This window comes from Salvelinus fontinalis, chromosome 23, assembly GCF_029448725.1.
Source record: "Salvelinus fontinalis isolate EN_2023a chromosome 23, ASM2944872v1, whole genome shotgun sequence".
Taxonomy (NCBI): domain Eukaryota; kingdom Metazoa; phylum Chordata; class Actinopteri; order Salmoniformes; family Salmonidae; genus Salvelinus; species Salvelinus fontinalis.
In genome coordinates, this window is record NC_074687.1 from 3,322,930 (window position 1) to 3,343,762 (window position 20,833).

At 44.1% G+C, this 20,833-nt stretch overlaps 1 protein-coding gene across 1 annotated transcript in view; it reads right to left on the reverse strand.

Moving 5' to 3' along the window:
• tmtops2b (teleost multiple tissue opsin 2b) overlaps positions 1–20,620 on the reverse strand; it is a 67,146-nt gene extending 46,526 nt beyond the window's left edge. The window contains exon 1 of the mRNA XM_055877624.1: positions 19,224–20,620. Within this exon, the coding sequence (XP_055733599.1) occupies positions 19,224–19,590 (367 nt within the window). The 5' untranslated portion in view covers positions 19,591–20,620. The remainder of the gene's footprint in view (positions 1–19,223) is intronic.
• Between the last annotated feature and the right edge of the window lie 213 nt (positions 20,621–20,833).

Genomic DNA, 20,833 nt, shown 5'->3' on the forward strand with positions numbered 1-20,833 from the left:
ACCGCTAAGCTACCTGCCGTCAACTATATGCTAACAGACTTAACCGCTAACAGACTTAACCTCTAAGCTACCTGCCGTCCACTACATGCTAACAGATTTAAGCGCTAACAGACTTAACCGCTAGGTTACCCACCACCCACCAAATGCTAACAGACTTAACCGCTAACAGACTCAACCGCTAGGCTACCTGCCAGCCACTTTATGTTAACAGACTGCTGTGTCCTCAGGAAACCTGCCTCTATAGGGGTTGCGTTAAGAAAGCAGCAGCTATGACATTGGTTAGAATGTAAAAGCAGCAAGCTAAGTCTACGATTTGTTTGTACTTCTGCCGATTACCTACATTGACTATTGTTGACAATCCACTGTTCACCTTATTAACAGTGAACAGCAAAAAATAAGTCACCTGTTCAAACAAGAACACCAAATCGTCAATCAAAGCTTATTCGTTGCAGTGTTTCGTGCTTCCTTCCCGATTATAAGACTAAGATAAATATGGTTTCAGTAAATCAAAGCCTAAAAAGAAACATTCCATGTGCGATATAATCATTATGTATTGGAGGTTTTATCGATTGTGTTATGGAGCACAAAGTTTACAGACAAAAACAATCTACGTTGGACAACTAAGGGTTATTCCAAGGACTCTGCCGGAGAGCTGAAGACAGAGAGTGTGTTTGATGATCTGAACAATGAGCTTAATCTTGGTGAACCTGCCACAGTCAGCCAAAGCCATGGACGGTCCCCCAGTCAGCTAACTCATCAGGGGTAGCTTCCCTTCCACGACAGAGTTTAGGGGTCAGTGATGATGATAATGCTAATAATAATAATGCTATAAATGTAGGCATGACGATGGGGCGGCAGTGCCAAGTAGTTAGAGCGTTGGGCCAGTAACTGAAAGGTTGCTGCCTCAAATCCCTGAACTGACAAGGTTAAAAATCTGTCATTCTGCCCCTGAACAAGGCAGTAAACCTTCCCCAGTAGGCTGTCATTGTAAATAAGAATTTGTTCTTAACTGACTTGTCTAGTTAAATAAAGGTTAAATAAAAGGGGGAATCAGACAGGCATATTCTACGAGTGAGTACAGAGAATGCCCCAAACAATGTATCCGCCCAGTCAATTTCATCCTGCTTATCCTGCTCCCTTTTTTTCTAGCATTCAGGATGTTCCATCTGATATCCAATTTAAGAATAAAGGCTGCTGGTGGTGGAGGAGGAACTGCTGGGCATTCAAAACCTAAGTAGTGGTTATATTTGATTATAAAGTTACTGAATAACAGTAAATTAATAAAGATAAAAGATACAGGGAAACAGAGAGAATGTGAGTGTCCATAGAGCCCCACTGTACTTGTTCTCAACTGGCCTACCTGGTTAAATAAAGGTGACATTTTATTTTATTAACAGTAGAGGTGTGATAATACCCATAAAACCTAGCAGTCAAACAGGGAAATGGTATTATGACTCATACTGTGGAACTCTATTACAGAGGAGTCATTAGTCTGTGTGTAATACTACATTATACAGAGTACTCCTGTCTAATACTTCAGGAAGCTACAGCATACTTTTAAAAACTTATCAAAACTACATATGAATGTATAATAGTGCTTAATTGTGTCATTCCATGACATAGACTGACCAGGTGAAAGCTAGGATCACTTATTGATGTCACTTGTCAAATCTACTTCAATCAGTGTAGATGAAGGCAATTGAGACATGGACTGTGTATGTGTGCCATTCAGGGTGAATGGGCAAGACAACATATTTATGTACCTTCAACGGGGTATGCTAGTAGTAGGTGCCAGGCGCACTGGTTTGTGTCAAGAACTGCAACGCTGCTGGGGTTTTCACGCTCAATAGTTCCCCATGTGTAACAAGAATTGTCCACCACCCAAAGGACATCCAGCCAACTTGACACAACTGTGTGAAGCATTGAAATCAACATGGGCCAGCATCCTTGTTGCAACTCAATATTAGGAAGGTGTTCCTAATGTTTGGTATACTCTGTGTATTTTCAAATAACTTCCCTTTTTCTGGCCTGCAAACTGATTTTGACTAACAAATCGATAAAAAATAAATAAATGCGTCCTCTGTTTCTAAATCCTGATGTGGCCCTCGAGCGAAAAACTTTGCCCACTCCTGGAACACTGCACCAACTACGCAGCACTCTCGAAGACAAGCAGATCAGTTGTGGTACAACTGAAGCCATAGCATCTCTCCCTAAATAATAATGATTGGTGACACTACAGTCGTGGCCAAAAGTTGACACAAATATACATTTTCACAAAGTCTGTTGCCTCAGTTTGTATGATTGCAATTTGCATATATTCCAGCATGTTATGAAGAGTGATCAATTAATTGCAAAGTCCCTCTTTGTCATGCAAATGAACTGAATCCCAATAAAATATTTCCACTGCATTTCAACCCTGCCACAAAAAGACCAGCTGACATCGTGTCAGTGATTCTCTCGTTAACACAGGTGTCAGTGTTGACGAGGACAAGGCTGGAGATCACTCTGTCATGCTGATTGAGTTCGAATAACAGACTGGAAGCTTCAAAAGGAGGGTGGTGCTTGGAATCATTGTTCTTCCTCTGTCAAACATGGTTACCTGCAAGGAAACACGTGCCGTCATCATCTCTTTGCACATAAAGGGCTTCACAGGCAAGGATATTGCTGCCAGTAAGATTGCATCTAAATCAACCATTTATCGGATCATCAAGAACTTCAAGGAGAGCGGTTCAATTGCTGTGAAGAAGGCTTCGGGGTGCCCAAAAAAGTCCAGCAAGCACCAGGACGTCTCCTAAAGTCGATTCAGCTGCAGGATCGGGGCACCACCAGTACAGAGCTTGCTCAGGAATGGCAGCAGGCAGGTGTGAGTGCATCTGCACGCACAGTGAGGTGAAGACTTTTGGAGGATGGCCTGATGTCAAGAGGGGCAGCAAAGAAGCCAGTTCTCTCTAGGAAAAACATCAGGGCCAGACTGATATTCTGCAAAAGGTACAGGGATTGGACTGCTGAGGACTGGGGTAAAGTCATTTTCTCTGATGAATCCCCTTACCGATTGTTTGGGGCATCCGGAAAAAGCTTGTCCGGAGAAGACAAGGTGAGCGCTACCATCAGTCCTCTGTCATGCCAACAGTAATAAAGCATCCTGAGACCATTCATGTGTGGGGTTGCTTCTCAGCCAAGTGAGTGGGCTCACTCACAATTTTGCCTAAGAACACATCCATGAATAAAGAATGGTACCAACACATCCTCTGAGAGCAACTTCTCTCAACCATGCAGGAACAGTTAGGTGACGAACAATTCCTTTTCCAGCAAGATGGAGCACCTTGCCATAAGACAAAAGTGATAACTAAGTGGCTCGGGGAACAAAACATCGATATTTTGGGTCCATGGCCAGGAAATTCCTCAGACCTTAATCCCATTGAGAACTTGTGGTCAATCCTCAAGAGGCGGGTGGACAAACAAAACCCACAAATTCTGACAAACTCCAAGCATTGATTGTGCAAGAATGGGCTGCCATCAGTCAGGATGTGGCCCATAAGTATATATAAATTATTTTAAAAAATTAAAAAAATTGGCCCAGAAGTTAATTGAAAGCATGCCAGGGCGGATTGCTGAGGTCTTGAAAAAGAAGGGTCAACACTGCAAATATTGACTCTTTGCATGAACTTCATGTAATTGTCAATAAAAGCCTTTGACCCTTATGAAATGCTTGTAATTATACTTAATTATAATTATCTGACAAAAATATCAAAAGACACTGAAGCAGCAAACTTTGTGGAAATTAATATTTGTGTCATTCTCAAAACTTTTGACCACGACTGTACATGTCAACTTTTATTGGCGTTTATTTAACTTTGTTTGTGTTTATTTGTCCTTATCAATGTAAATTCCTCCTGACTACTTAACTCTGTTTTAAGGTGTGATGTAACAGACGTGACACCGTTTTTGTTCTCTGAGTTTTTCTCTGCAGAGTTTTACCACAGAAAATCCTCCAGCACTGTGGGGTTCCGTTGGGTTACCAGTGGTTCTAAGGGTTCTTTATTAACATTCTATGGGCATCTAAGCAGTTATTTAGCCTGCACCTTAAATGTGGTATATATAGCCTGAAATAAACAACCTGGATGTATATCTGCCACTCTTTGATGGGAAGGGCTCTGTCCCACTATCTGTCCATTAAAACCTCTGCCTGGTTCGCTCTGATTACTAAAAATGCACTTTGATGTTGGGCAGGCAATTATGTGAATTTTGTGGCAGTGCCAGGTCTCCCGCTGTGCAAATTTGATTGAATTTCAGCAAATCAGAAACCAAAAAAATATGTTTTTCTGCCACAGCTGGGTGGAGGAGGTTTAGTGTCTATTCTGCCCTTGAATTGCGTTACCATGCAAAACTAAGATTGCTAACAACTAAGTCTTCAATAAAACTCCCAAGGTGTGACTTTTCTTGAATGAATATATTGAAAACGTTTATGTTGTGAAACTGCAAAATACAGAAAAGAATATACTTTAGTATTCAATTCACACTGACATACTGTAGCTGTACATTATACATTTAAAGTTGCATAAATACAAAGCACGTGCTAAGGTACCATGCATCTGGCATGATGCTAAACCATATAGCTAATTATTACTCATATGGTAATTGGCTAACTTCTTTCATTACTCTAATAATGTACAACCATCTCTGTAGAATAACAAAGCATATTACACTAGAAACAGTAACAAAACTACAGTATTGTATATTTTACAATTTGTTTGCATGACGCAAGAGCAAAGTAATACAGCTGACGGCATACATGAAAGGCAAGGCAATTTGTGTGAGTAAATGCAACCAACCAACATTGATATGTAAGCAACTCTATCAATAAAAAGATTATCATCACTAGCTAAATGCTTAAATCGAATTCACAAACAAATATTTTCCGAGGCTGAAGCGTGACAAGAAATAACTACACTGAAAGACCTGCACCGTAGCGTTGTTTTTAGCTGCTTCTATAGTGCAGAACGAATTATCTACTTCCTGTTTGCGTACAGTCTTTCTAAGTACCAGAAAGCTCCTCTAGGGGGCGAATAGCACCATGGAACACAATGAAAGTCCATTTTAACCATTGTAATAAAATAATCTGTTACCTTCTAACAGGATGGCAGCACAGTGTCAATATCTAAGGCCATAAAATTGATAACTATAGAGACGTATCTGGCCTCCCTTGCAGCTGAGACCTATTCTGCCTATAATCTGAACGTAGAAAACAGAGATTACCCTGCCGTGTCTCTGTGTGTATTTTGTGTGTGTCTATGTGTGCTTGCAAGCATGCAAGTGTGTTGTACAAAGGGCATTGTAATAGGTTCTCCCCTCTGTCTTACCCTGTAGACTGCAGTGTGTAGGAGAGATGAACAATCTAAGGTCTTCACCTTTTGCTGTTTACAGCCAACAGCCATCCATGTCCTCTAAAACACCCCTCTACTCTAACCACCCATGTCCCTTTCTGCCAGCCATCTCCTCTAACCACCCATATTTTCTAACAACTCATCTCCTCTATCCACACATCTCCTCTACCCACCCATGTCCTCTAACCACCCATCTTCTCTAACCACCCATCTCCTCTAATGACCCATCTCCTCTATCAATCTCCCTCTCCCTTTCTGCCACCCATCTCCTCAACCACCCCTCTCCTCTAACCACCCATCTCCTCTATCCACCCTTCTCCTCCAACCAATCACCCATCTCCTCCAACCACACATCTCCTCTAACCATCAATCTCATCTAAACACCCATCTCCTCTAACCACCCAACTCCTTTATCCACCCCTCTCTTCTATCCACCCCTCTCCTCTAACCACCCATCTCCTCTAAAAACCCTTCTCCTCCAACCACCCATCTCCTCTATCCACCCATCTCCTCTAACCACCCATCTCCTTTATCCACGCCTCTCCTCTATCCACCCCTCTGCGCTAACCACCCCTCTCCTATAACCAACCCTCTCCTCTAAACACCCTTCTACTCCAACCACCCTTCTCCTCTAATCACCCCTCCTCTAAAAACCTATCTCCTCTAACCACCCATCTCCTCTAATCACCCATCTCCTTTAACCACCCATCTCCTCTATCCACCCATCTCCTCTAACCAACCATCTCCTCTAACCACCCCTCTCCTCTATCTACCCCATCCTCTAACCACCCATCTCATCTAACCACCCATGTCCTCTAACCACCCATGTCCTCTAACCACTCATCTCCTCTAGCCACCCATCTCCTCCATTCACTCCTCTTCTCTAACCACCCATCTCTTTTAACCACCCATGTCCTCTAACCACCCATCTCCTCTAACCACCCCTCTCCTCTAACCACCAGTCTCCTCAAACCACCCATCTCCTCTATCCACCCATCTCCTCTAACCACCCATCTCCATTTCTGCCACCCATCTCCTATATCCACCCCTCTCATCTAACTACCCATCTCCTCTCACCGCCCTTCACCTCTAACCACCTAACTCCACTTTCCACATCTCTTCCTTTCTGCCACCCATCTCCTACAACCACCCCTCTCCCTTTCTGCCACCCATCTCCTCTATTCACCAATCACCTCTAACCACCCATCTCCTCTAACAACCCTTCTCCATTTCTGACACCCATCTCCTCTAAAAACCCTTCTCCATTTCTGACACCCATCTCCTCTAACCACCCCTCTCCCTTTCTGCCACCCATCTCCTACAACCACCAATATCCTCTATCCACCATCTCTTCCAACCACCCATCTCCTCCAACCACCCATCTCCTCTATCCACCCTCTCCTCGAACCACCCCTCTCCTCTAACCACCCAACTCCTCTAACCACCCATCTCCTCCAACCACCCATGTCCTCTAACCACCCTCTCCCTTTCTGACACCCATCTCCTCCAACCACCCTCTCCTCTAACCACCCATGTCCTCTATCCACCCCTCTCTTCTAACCACCCATCTCCTCCAACCACCCCTCTCCTCTATCCACCCTTCTCCTCTAACCACCCATCTCCTCCAATCACCCATCTCATCTATCCACCCATATCCTCTACCACCCTTCTTCTCCAACCACCCCTCTCCTCTAACCACCCTTCTCCTCCAACCACCCATCTCGCCATTCCACCCATTCCACCCATATCCTCTATCCGCCCTCTCCTCTAACCACCCATCTCCTCCAACCACCCATCTCCTCTAACCACCCATCTCCTCTAACCACCCATCTCCTCTAACCACCCATCTCCTCTAACCACCCAACTCCTCTAACCACCCATCTCCTCCAACCACCCATGTCCTCTAACCACCCTCTCCCTTTCTGACACCCATCTCCTCCAACCACCCATGTCCTCCAACCACCCATGTCCTCCAACCACCCATGTCCTCCAACCACCCATATCCTCCAACCACCCATCTCCTCTATCCACCCATCTCCTCCAACCACCACTCTTCTCTAACACCCATGTCCTCAAACCACCCATGTCCTCTAACCACCCATCCCTCCAACTCCCCCATGTCGTTTAACCACCCATCTTCTTCAACCACCCCTCTCCTCTAACCACCCCTCTTCTCTATCCACCCCTCTCCTCTGTCCACCCATCTCCTCTAACCACCCCTCTCCTCTAACCACCCATCTCCTCCAACCACCCCTATTCTCTAACCACCCATCTACTCTATCCACCCATCTCCTCTAACCACCCATCTCCTATAACCACCCATCTTCTCTAGCCACCCATCTACTCTATCCACCCATCTACTCTATCCACCCCTCTCCTCTGTCCACCCATCTCCTCTAACCACCCCTCTCCTCTAACCACCCATCTCCTCTAACCACCCATCTACTCTATCCACCCATCTACTCTATCCACCCATCTCCTCTCTCACCCCTTCTCTTTTCTTTTTCTTCTCCATCTCTTTCTTCTCCATCTCTTTCTTCTCCATCTCTCCCACCCACTTCAGTCAATCCCCATCCAAAACAGTGTGTGCGTGTGTGTGTGTGTGTGCGTGCGTGCGTGCGTGCGTGTGACACATGAAGAATGAACAGTAAATGAACTGTAGAGTGGTAAAGAGCCAAGAGTGAAGGAGGGGAGAGTATGAAGTGAGAAATGTTTTAATTGGTGGGAAAAGACAGTGTGAGAGACAAACATTGGATAAGTCATAAATAGATATGAACTTGGCCAACTTCAGATATTAATGCCATATTTCTGCTTCTGAACAAGCAATAACGTTCAGAGCCATTCCTAAGAAGCATGTGGATTCTGTTTTGTTTTAAGCTTTTAATATACGGTAATTGGTCAATAGACTGTGATAGACTTCCAAAGTATGTAATTGGTCAATATTGGCCAGAGGCACTATTATAGCTGACGTAAAATTGTGTGAAGTCATTAAGTATTTACAAGTCATTAAGTAATTAGATGTCAATAACCCTTTACACTCTTGGCCTATATGGATAGGGTTATATTTAAATGTTTTTTACAGAAGAAATATGAAAAGCATATGCATAACCATGGTAATAATTGAAAGGCAACAGTTTAGAGATAATGGGAAAATTACTAGACCAAAGGTGACTACACAACAGTTCACCTGACACAAGACTGAATCCAAACTTTACACGGTTGATTTTACATGCATTTTACATTTACTGTACTTTTCGCCGCATATGATGATAACGAAATCTGAAAATACTTTGAATGCATTCAGTAACATGATAACAATATCCTGGACATGCGGGGTAGGTGTAACATAAGACAAAACAATTACGAGGGTTTGAGTGATACGTTTGAGGACTAAGTGGCCACACCTCTATAACGATGTATGCTGACAGTAGGGAAGCAAGTTCAGGAAGTGACTCCATTTAATATATAAATGAACATGAACAAACCACGAGCAGCGCACCGACATGAAACAGACACGGAAACAATAACGTCTGGGGAAGGAACCAAAGGGTGTGACGTAAAGAGGGCAGGTAATACAAGGAGGTGATGAAGTCAAGGTGAGTGTCAATAAGAGCGATTGAGTGACGATGGTGTGACGAAGAGTGACGATGGTGACAGGTGTGCGTAACAATCAGCAGTCTGGTGACCTAGAGGCCAGAGAGGGAGTATACGTGACAACCCATCTCCAAAGTGTACAGCTCCTAAGTCATTTGAATGCACTTTTATGACTCTAAGAAGAGTCTTCAACTCTCTCTATATATTTGTTTCTCTCCTAGCTGTGTTGTTGAGGAACTAGAGCAGGTACACTTATAGTTGTTTTGTTTGGAACACAAACCTGCATCACCGCCATCACACAATTACTGTTGCTGTTTACGCAATCCAAAAACAGACAATTATACATCGCATTCTGGGTCAGGTGGGCATGATTTGAAAGCTTGTTCTATTGCCAACATGACTAGCTAAGTTATAAAATACAATCATACAGTGTTAGGCTTTCACATAGCAATTCAGAGAAACAGTCATTTTGGTGCACATAGAGAGGAGTCATTCAGGTCCATTCAGGTGCATGCATCAGCAGCATATTTTCTTCACAATAAACAAACACAAGCTCATTGTGTCCAGAACAACCCAGGGTGTGGCTCCATGTCATCTTGTAACTGTACATCAAACATAGTGACCATAAACGTTGACACTGTATATGACAATGAGTTTTATGATTTGGAAATGTAAAGTGCACCTTTGGCTTCCTTGTATGACATCAACGCGGTATTTATTATAATCCTCAACCTAATCCTCATCTTTCAAAATACATTGAATTATCTTGATTTACAGCTCACACACACGCACGCAAACACATCTTACAATTTCATGACACTATTTCATACTATTTTCATTTTAGCATGACACAGCTCATTGGGTGTTTGAGCCGTTTCCCCCTGGAGGAACCCGTCGAACACAGACAGACATGTTAGTGAGAGACAGTCGAACACAAACAGACATGTTAGTGAGAGACAGTCGAACACAGACAGCCATGTCAGTGAGAGACAGTCGAACACAGACAGACATGTTAGTGAGAGACCGTCAAACACAGACAGACATGTCAGTGAAAGGCAGTCAAACACAGACAGACATGTTAGTGAGAGACAGTCGAACACAGACAGACATGTTAGTGAGAGACAGTCGAACACAGACAGACATGTCAGTGAGAGGCAGTCGAACACAGACAGACATGTCAGTGAGAGGCAGTCAAACACAGACAGACATGTTAGTGAGAGACTGTCAAACACAGACAGACATGTCAGTGAGAGGCAGTCGAACACAGACAGACATGTTAGTGAGAGACAGTCGAACAGACAGACATGTCAGTGAGAGGCAGTCAAACACAGACAGACATGTCAGTGAGAGGCAGTGAAACACAGATAGACATGTAATTTAGAGACAGTCAAACACAGACATGTTAGTGAGAGAACGTCAAACACAGACAGACATGTCAGTGAGAGACAGTCAAACACAGACATACATGTTAGTGAGAGACAGTCGAACACAGACAGACATGTTAGTGAGAGACAGTCGAACAGACAGATATGTCAGTGAGAGGCAGTCAAACACAGACAGACATGTCAGTGAGGCAGTGAAACACAGATAGACATGTAATTTAGAGACAGTCAAACACAGACATGTTAGTGAGAGAACGTCAAACACAGACAGACATGTCAGTGAGAGACAGTCAAACACAGACAGACATGTCAGTGAGAGACAGTCAAACACAGACAGACACATCAGTGAGACAGTCAAACACAGACAGACATGTCAGTGAGAGGCAGTCGAACACAGACAGACATGTCAGTGAGAGGCAGTGAAACACAGATAGACATGTAATTTAGAGACAGTCAAACACAGACATGTTAGTGAGAGAACGTCAAACACAGACAGACATGTCAGTGAGAGACAGTCAAACACAGACAGACATGTCAGTGAGAGACAGTCAAACACAGACAGACACATCAGTGAGACAGTCAAACACAGACAGACATGTCAGTGAGAGGCAGTCGAACACAGACAGACATGTTAGTGAGAGACAGTCGAACAGACAGATATGTCAGTGAGAGGCAGTCAAACACAGACAGACATGTCAGTGAGAGGCAGTGAAACACAGATAGACATGTAATTTAGAGACAGTCAAACACAGACATGTTAGTGAGAGAACGTCAAACACAGACAGACATGTCAGTGAGAGACAGTCAAACACAGACAGACATGTCAGTGAGAGACAGTCAAACACAGACAGACACATCAGTGAGACAGTCAAACACAGACAGACATGTCAGTGAGAGACAGTCAAACACAGACAGACATGTCAGTGAGAGACAGTCAAACACAGACAGACACATTAGTGAGACAGTCAAACACAGACAGACACATCAGTGAGACAGTCAAACACATACAGACACATCAGTGAGACAGTCAAACACAGACAGACACATCAGTGAGACAGTCGAACACAGACAGACATGTCAGTAAGAGACAGTCGAACACAGACAGACATGTCAGTGAGAGAACGTCAGAGACAGACACATCAGTGAGAGACAGTCAAACACAGACAGACAAGTCAGTGAGAGCCAGTGAAACACAGATAGACATGTAATTTAGAGACAGTCAAACACAGACAGACATGTCAGTGAGAGACAGTCAAACACAGACAGACATGTCAGTGAGAGGCAGTCGAACACAGACAGACATGTTAGTGAGAGACTGTCAAACACAAACAGACATGTTAGTTAGAGAACGTCAAACACAGACAGACATGTTAGTTAGAGACTGTCAAACACAGACAGACATGTTAGTTAGAGACTGTCAAACACAAACAGACATGTTAGTTAGAGACTGTCAAACACAAACAGAAATGTTAGTTAGAGACTGTCAAACACAAACAGACATGTTAGTTAGAGACTGTCAAACACAAACAGAAATGTTAGTTAGAGACTGTCAAACACAAACAGACATGTTAGTTAGAGACTGTCAAACACAAATAGACATGTTAGTTAGAGAACGTCAAACACAGACAGACATGTTAGTGGGAGACTGTGAAACACAGTCAAACATGTTTGTGAGAGTAGAAAGTCAAAGAAGCAGCCAGACCCAAAGACATGCTCCCTGAGTTCAGAGAAAGTCCAATCCGGGCACAGTTGAAGTGAGAATAATGAGAAAGGAGGATATAACCGAGAATATCTTCAAATATTCCTTCTTAAAGCCTTGGGGTTGGTCTTATGGAAAGAATGAGATATTCCCTGCTTGTCTGAGTTAGGTAACGGAGTGGAAACGAATAAGGAAGGACATTTTTTATTCACTTCAAACCTTTCCGCACTCTTCATGAAGACATCCACCTGCTGTTTCTTCGCGGTTGCAATTTCAGGGATGTACAAAAGCCAAAAGTATGTGGACACCTGCTCGTCAAACCTCTCATTCCAAAATCATGAGCATTAATAGGGAATTGGCCCCCGTTGCTGCTTTAACTGCCTCCAATCTTCTGGGAAGGCTTTCTACTAGATGTTGGAACATTGCTTAGGGGACTTGCTTCCATTCAGCCACAAGAGCATTGGTGAGGTCAGGCACTAATGTTGGGCGATTAGGCCTGTCTCGCAGTCGGCGTTCCAATTCATCCCAAAGATCTTTGATGGGCTTGAGGGCAGGGCTCTGTGCAAGCCAGTCAAGTTCTTCCACACCGATCTCGACAAACCATTTCTGTATGGACCTCGCTTTGTGCACAGGGGCATTGTCATTCCTAAACAGGAAAGGGCCTTCCCGCAAACTGTTGCCACACACTTGGAAGCATTGTCTAGAATGTCACTGTATGCCACAGGTGTCAAACTCATTCCACGGGGGGCCGAGTGTCTGCGGGTTTGCGCTCCTCCCTTATACTTGATTGATGAATTAACATCACTAATTAGTTAGGATCTCCCCACACCTGGTTGTCTAGGGCTTTATTGAAAGGAAAAACCAAAAACCTGCAGACACTAGGTCCTCCGTGGAATGAGTTTGACACCCCTGCTGTATGCTGTAGCATTATTATTTCCCTTCACTGGAACTAAGGGGCCTAGTCCGAACCATGAAAAACAGCCTCATACCATTATTCCTCCTCCTGTCTGTGTGTGTGTGTGTGTGTGTGTGTGTGTGTGTGTGTGTGTGTGTGTGTGTGTGTGTGCGTGCGTGCGTGCGTGCGTGCGTGCGTGCGTGCGTGTGTGTGTGTAGTTGAGATGCTAATCAATTTCACTGCAGAACAGAAAAGTCACTGGTACACTGCCTTTGTCACGTATAATCCCTCTCCGGCCTCTAGGTCATCAGGCTGCTGATTATCCCGCACACCTGTCACCATCGTCTCGCACACCTGTCACCAACGTCTCGCACACCTGCGCCTCATGACACTCACCTGGACTCCATCACCTCCTTGATTATCTTCCCTATATCTGTCACTCCCCTCGGTTCTTTCCTCAGGTGTTATTGACTCTGTTTTCATTTCGGGTCCAGGAACTGCTACTGGCTCTCATGCCTCAACCAGGTCGCCAGGCTCTCATGCCTCAGCCGGATCGCCAGGCTCCCCTGCCTCAGCCGGCTCATCGGGCTTTCATGCCTCCGCCGGATCTCTAGGCTACCCTGCTTCCACCGGCTCGTCAAGTTCTCATGCCTCAGCCGGATCGCAAGGCTCCCCTGCCTCAACGCATCTGTCATGTTTCCGCGCCTCCGCTGACTCGACAGGTTCCCTTGCCTCAGCTGGCGTGACAGGTCTGCTCCTGATCCCCGGGTTTGTCCCCTTTGACGGCGTCCTGCAGCTGGAGCCACGCGTTGGTGAGGGGGCACTGTCACATACACTCCCCCTCTGGCCTCTAGGTCATCAGGCTGCTGATTATCCTGCACACCTGTCACCATTGTCTCGCGCACCTGCGCCTCATGACACTTACCTGGACTCCATCACCTCCTTGATTATCTTCCCTATATCTGTCACTCCCCTTGGCTCTTTCCTCAGGTGTTATTGACTCTGTTTTCATGTCAGTGCGCTGTTTGTCTCGTGTTCATTGTTTCTTTTATTTATTAAAACACTCACTCCCTGAACTTGCTTCCTGACTCTCAGCGCACTCGTTATAGCCTTGAATGATTTTAAAATACACACAACATTAAAAGATTTTCCAATCTCACTTATGTAGTTCTCTCTCCACTCTTGTGTTAAAAAATATCTGACACATATTTAGTGACTGTAGATCAAGAATTCAAGTCCACAGAAACATGAAAATCTGAGGCAGCGGGTAGATCTATACACTGGCCTGAGATGAGCTGAGCAAGAAGAAAGTACATGTTTATAATAATGTTAACAACTGCCTCCTAGATTGAATCCTACTACACCGGCTCTGACACTCGTCGGATGTGGCAGGGCGTAAAAACGATTAGGTACTACAAAGGGAAGCCCAGCCACGAGCTGCCCAGTCACTCACGCCTACGGGATGAGCAAAATGCCTTTTATGCTCGCTTTAAAGCAAAGGAACACTGACACATGTATGAGAGCACCAGCTGATCTGGATGACTGTGTGATCACGCTCTCCGTAGCAAAAAATATGCGGGCCAGATGGGTTACCAAGACGTCTACTCAAAGCATGCGCGGACCAACTGGCAAATATCTTCACTGACATTTTCAAACTCTTCCTGGCCGAGTCTGTAATACCTACATGTTTCAAACAGACCACCATAGTCCCTATAACCAAGGTAGCAAAGGTAACCTGCCTAAATGACTACCGCCCCGTCACACTTCCATCTGTAGCCATGAAGTGCTTTGAAAGGCTGGTCATGGCTCACATCAACACCATCATCCCAGAAACCCTAGACCCACTCCAATTCGCATACCGCCCCAACAGATCCACAGATGACGCAATTTCAATTGCACTCCACACTGCCCTTTCCCACCTGAACAAAAATAACACCTACAGTGGGGCAAAAAAGTATTTAGTCAGCACCCAATTGTGCAAGTTCTCCCACTTAAAAAGATGAGAGAGGCCTAATAATTTTCATGACAGACAAAATGAGGGAAAAGAATCCAGAAAATCACATTGTAGGAGTTTTTATGAATTTATTTGCAAATGATGGTGGAAAATAAGGACCCTGGGACTAAACACCTTCCTCTGCAACTGGATCCTGGACTTCCTGATTGGCCGCCCCCAGGTGGTAATTGTAGGCAACAACAGATATGCCACGCTGATCCTCAACACTGGGGCCCTCAGGGGTGCCTGCTTAGTGTTTGGTGTTTGGCCTTGTAGTCGTGGGTGAACAGGGAGCACAGGAGGGGTGCCAGGTCAACAACCTCTCTCTTAATGTGAGAAAGACAAAGGAGCTGATTGTGGACTATAGGAAAAGGAGGGCCGTACAGTTCCCCATTAACATCTACGGATCTGATGTGGAGCGGGTCGAGAGTTTCAAGTTCCTTGGTGTCCACATCATCAACAAACTATGGTCCAAACACATCAAGACAGTTGTGAAGAGGGCACGCCAATACCTTTTCCCCCTCAGGAGACTGAAAAGATTTGGCATGGGTCTCCAGATCCTCAAAAGGTTCTGCAGCTGCACGATCGAGAATATCCTACCTGGTTGCATTACCACCTGATATGGCACTACAGAGGGTAGTACGTATGGCCCAGTACATCACTGGGGCCAAGATTCCTGCCATCCAGAACCTATATACTAGGCGGTGTCAGAGGAAGGCCCAAAGAATTGTCAAAGGCTCCAGTCACCCAAGTCATAGACTGTTCTCTCTGCTACCATACGGCAAGTATGGCAAATGACCTTGATTAACCTGTACCCCTGCACATTGACTCGGTACCGGTACCCCGTGTATATTATTATGTACAGTTCTTGTGTTGCCTTTTGACTGATTAGATTTTTTTACTTTTGTTTATTTTGTAAATATTTTCTTAACTCTACTTCTTGAACTGCACTGTGGGTTAAGGGCGCATGTGACAAATACAATTTGATTTGATTAGATAACTCTATTTAATATGACAGGAATGCATTTTTACTCTAGTGATAATTTCCTTTTCCAAGGACTTCTCCTACTCCAATACTGTGCATTCAAATTGCTATATTCTACGCTATGTTCCAGAACATAATTCTTTCCCAATCTCTCATTCAGACTTTTTCACTTCACTCTGCCACCTCCTACCAAGGAACTCTGCACTCTGTTTGAGACAGAAGGACCCTTTCCACTGGGCACAGACGTCAATCCCACATTAGTTAGTTCAACATTAGTTTAACATCATTTCATTGAAATGACGTGGAAATAACGTTGATTCAACCAGTGTGTGCCCAGTGGTTTGGCCTCCCCAGCAACCCCACTCAGAGTGACGGATGTCGTTACAAATAGCTATTCCTTTGATTAGCCTGTTTGCTAATTCAGATGACCAAAAGCAAATGGTTTTACTTCAAAGCTTAGATGGAGTTGAACACATCACACAGAAGAGAGGATGGGTTTTTCTGCATAACATTACCGAGATAAATGATATCAAAGAGTCAGTAGTCCACTTGAAAAGCATGACCATGTGGAGTTTCTTTCTTCAGGCCACACTCCTCAATCACTTTTCCCACCCACAGTGAGCCCATAGCATTTGTGTATAGAAACGGACGGGTGGACGGACCATGGCCATGTTACTGCCACTCTCAGTTCAGGAAATGGCCGGGACGGTTATCACAGAATAACTCGTTGTGACATTTTCCAACACTCAGCCAGAACCACGTGTCTTGTTATAGCAAGGGAGTCATCTCAGAAATCCCAGACCTATAGCAAGAGCACTAGGTCTGGGAATCATTTTGGATTTTCTTGGCCACTTCAAAAGGGGAGAAAATACATCTGTCCAAAGAGACTTAAGAGTCTGCAGACTGCAGCCCACATGCCTAAAAGCTCCTCAGCAGGAAATATAATGTCTTATGTGCTTGTTGGAGCTCTAACCTCAGTCCACATGGCACTTTTGTGTTGTTGTGGTCTCAAGGATAATCAATGGAAACAGGATGCACCTGAGATAAATTATGAGTCTCATAACAAAGGGTCTGAATACTTATGTAAATAAGGTATTTCAGTTTTTTTTTTTTATATACATTTGCAAACATTTCTAAAAATCGGTTTTCACTTTGTCATTATATGGTGTTGTGTGTAAATTGCTCAGGACACTTTTTTATTTAAACCATTTTAGAATAAGGCTGTAAAGTAACAAAATGTTGAAAAAGTCAAGAGGTCTGAGTACCATCCAAAGGCACTGTAAATATACTGTATATAATCCAATAATTATATGGATTTATATATAATCCAAACATTTATCCATATAATTTATAATGTATCTAACCGTTACTGTATATATACTATATATAAGTCCAATAAATAATAATTATTATGCCTTAGTGTAGCCTTTGCCTTCTATGTTTTATTACACAATGCATTGTGTGCTTATAATACAGTGCGTTGATGATATTGTATGCTTGATGTAAACTATGCCTTCTTCACTACACAGTGCCTTGTAACCCATGCTCTGCTTTAGCGCATTTCAAAAACCACTCGACACCCCTTCTCACCGTCAGAAACACCTGTAGCTAAGTGGGTAGGCTATTACACACATTGCGAATCTTGACATCAACACAGAGACAAACTCAAAATGCTCCATTGACATTATTGTGACAAGTTGGGGACACATTTAGGAAACAACTTCTAGCTATTCATTTTTGTGAAAATAACTCATTTGAAGACATTTAGAATAATATTCCAAAACCTTGGGCGGCAGCTATCCTAGTGGTTAGAGGCAGGTAGCCTAGTGGTTAGAGGCAGCTAGCCTAGTGGTTAGAGGCAGGTAGCCTAGTGTTTAGAGGCAGCTAGCCTAGTGGTTAGAGGCAGGTAGCCTAGTGTTTAGAGGCAGATAGCCTAGTGGTTAGAGGCAGATAGCCTAGTGGTTAGAGGCAGGTAGCCTAGTGGTTAGAGGCAGGTAGCATAGTGGTTAGAGGCAGCTAGCCTAGTGTTTAGAGGCATCTAGCATAGTGTTTAGAGGCATCTAGCATAGTGGTTAGAGGCATCTAGCATAGTGGTTAGAGGCAGCTAGCCTAGTGGTTAGAGGCAGTAGCCTAGTGGTTAGAGGCAGGTAGCCTAGTGGTTAGAGGAAGCTAGCCTAGTGGTTAGAGGCAGCTAGCCTAGTGGTTAGAGGCAGGTAGCCTAGTGGTTAGAGGCAGGTAGCCTAGTGGTTAGAGGCAGGTAGCCTAGTGGTTAGAGGCAGCAAGCCTAGTGGTTAGAGGCAGCAAGCCTAGTGGTTAGAGGCAGCTAGCCTAGTGACTAGAGGCAGGTAGCCTAGTGGTTAGAGGCAGGTAGCCTAGTGGTTAGAGGCAGGTAGCCTAGTGGTTAGAGGCAGCTAGCCTAGTGACTAGAGGCAGGTAGCCTAGTGGTTAGAGGCAGGTAGCCTAGTGGTTAGAGGCAGGTAGCCTAGTGGTTAGAGTGTTGGACTAGTATCCGAAAGATTCCAAGATCGATGCTGTTGTTCTACCCCTGAACAAGGCAGTTAACCCACTGTGCCCAGGTTGTCATAGAAAATAAGACTTTGCTCTTAACTGACTTGCCTAGTTAAACAAATCAAACTTGATTTGAGTAGAAGAAGCTGCTACCCAGTGATTTAGTTGCCAGAGTGGTTCAAATTCTTGCAGTATGACCAGATATAACGAACCTACATGAATAGGGCATGCTAAACCATCTGAAGGTTTTAGTTCAGGCTAAACGTTTTAGGACTATGAAATTACATTTTAAAGATGATCAAAGTTTAAAGTTCCATTAATTGGGTAAATATACAGCAGCCCTACTACACTGTAAAAAAAATATTTGTTGAGTCAACTTAAAAAAGTTTGTTACCCTGCTGCCTTAAAAGTTTCAGTTAAATCCTATCAGAATGTCATGTCGTGTTAATTCATCTAAAGTATCTTCAACCTAGTATAGTAAGTGAAACTGACAAATGTGTTTTAAATGACATGTTGAGTGAATTTGATACTTTTAGTCAAAAGTAACATTCTTGTCAAATTCTTCACCATGAGCAAGCACAAGTGGGACTAATTCTCATCTGGATTTTGAACTCAGAACCTTTCGGGTGACAGTCACTGGAAAATCCTGTTTATGCCACCAGGTCTGTGGTCAAGGAACAAATTGGCAACAGATTTACTGCCAATAATACATTAATCAATTTGTTCTAATTTCTCACTAACAGCCTTTATTAGGCTGTAGAGACGCATCCCGGGTCGACTCACCGAAGCAGGAGTTGATGAAGCCATACCACAAGCAGCCGTGGCGGCCCAGGAGCCACTTTCCCTTGATACTGGAGGTGAAGCTGAGCGTGGTGCCGAACATGCACACCAGCATGTCGCTCACGCTGATGTTGAGCAGGAGCATGTTGACCGGAGTACGCAGAGTTTTAAACTTGCAGAAGAGAAGCAGTACGACGAAGTTGTTGAGGAAGCCGAAGATCATTATCAAGCCCAGGAACACAGAGAGCACGATGAAGCCAGTCCTGGACAGAGTCTCTTTCGGTGTGTCGCGCCATTCCCGGTCCAGGAAACTGAACGGGTCGTCGCTCACGTTGTAGGTGTAGTTGAGGCCAGCCAGATCAGAAAACATCCTGGATGATGTTCACACGAACGCTCATATTACTCAGGTCGGGAGAAGTTTGGCTGAGTTGGGGCATGCAGTGCGCGCGGAGCTCATACCATCATTACCTGGCCATGTCTCTCTCTATCTCTCGCCCCCCATGTCAGCGCTTCACAGAATGTCCAGACCTCCGTTTAATAGACTAGTCTACAGCTTGTCGCGTTAATCCACGACGTTAATCACGGTGAAATATTACTCTTACTTTCCATCGGTACAATTTTATGTTACGTTAAAAACATATCCACTAGACTACTGCGCCGGCGGTAGTTTTCTCTAGCTTTGAGCTTCACTTGGGGAAAAAAGTGTTTTCCAAATAACGTCCTTACAAGTGCAGGCTCACAACATACTTGTGGTGATACTGTGTCCCATCAAATCTATTGAAGATTGGAGGAGGTGATATCTCAACTGCGTGGCGATGGTGCAAGGCAATCCCGCGGTGTGCAGCGAGGCTCGTCCCGGGTGTCCATCGCCGTTACGCGCGGGCTTCACCGTTCATTCACAAATCTCGAATGTCACAGGGTGGGTGCGTAACGTGTTTCACACACTGTTCCCAATTGCTAGGAAATTACTAAAATACATTATTAATTATTGTTCATGATATTATTGCTGACCGACATACATTAAGAGTGCATTAACCATTTATCTTAATTTGGCAGATTTCTTGCCAAATACTTTTAGATTTAGCCTACAGTATTATGTTTTTGTTCAAGAGAGTATACCATTTCCATTTTTTGATTCAATGGCCAGGCGACTGTAAAAGTTGTCTCTCTTTTGTCTTTGTGATCTAAATCCCATCTTCAGTTATTGTGTACCGCGCTACTTTGCTACTGTTGAATTTAGTGATCAGTGAGAGCGCGCGAGCCTGAGAGTCCTCGGTTCCAAGTACAGTGCAGATTGTTATAGCCAGATTTTACGTCACGAGAGAGAGAGAATTGTCCTGCTCGAGTAATCGACTGGCATCGAACCCTAGCCGTCAGAGCTCTGCAATACAAAGCCGATCTTACCCACTTCCAGACATAAATGGACACTTTACCTCCAAATCCAAATGATCCATGGTTTTAAATGTTGTACGCATATGAAAGTCAGTTTAATTATGTGACAATAATAACCCAGTGGGAACAGCCGTCAGTCACTTCAACATCTATTCCAAATTGGTTCAACAATTTAATTGAAATGGAAGTGGAAACAACGTTGATTCAATCAATGTGCGCCC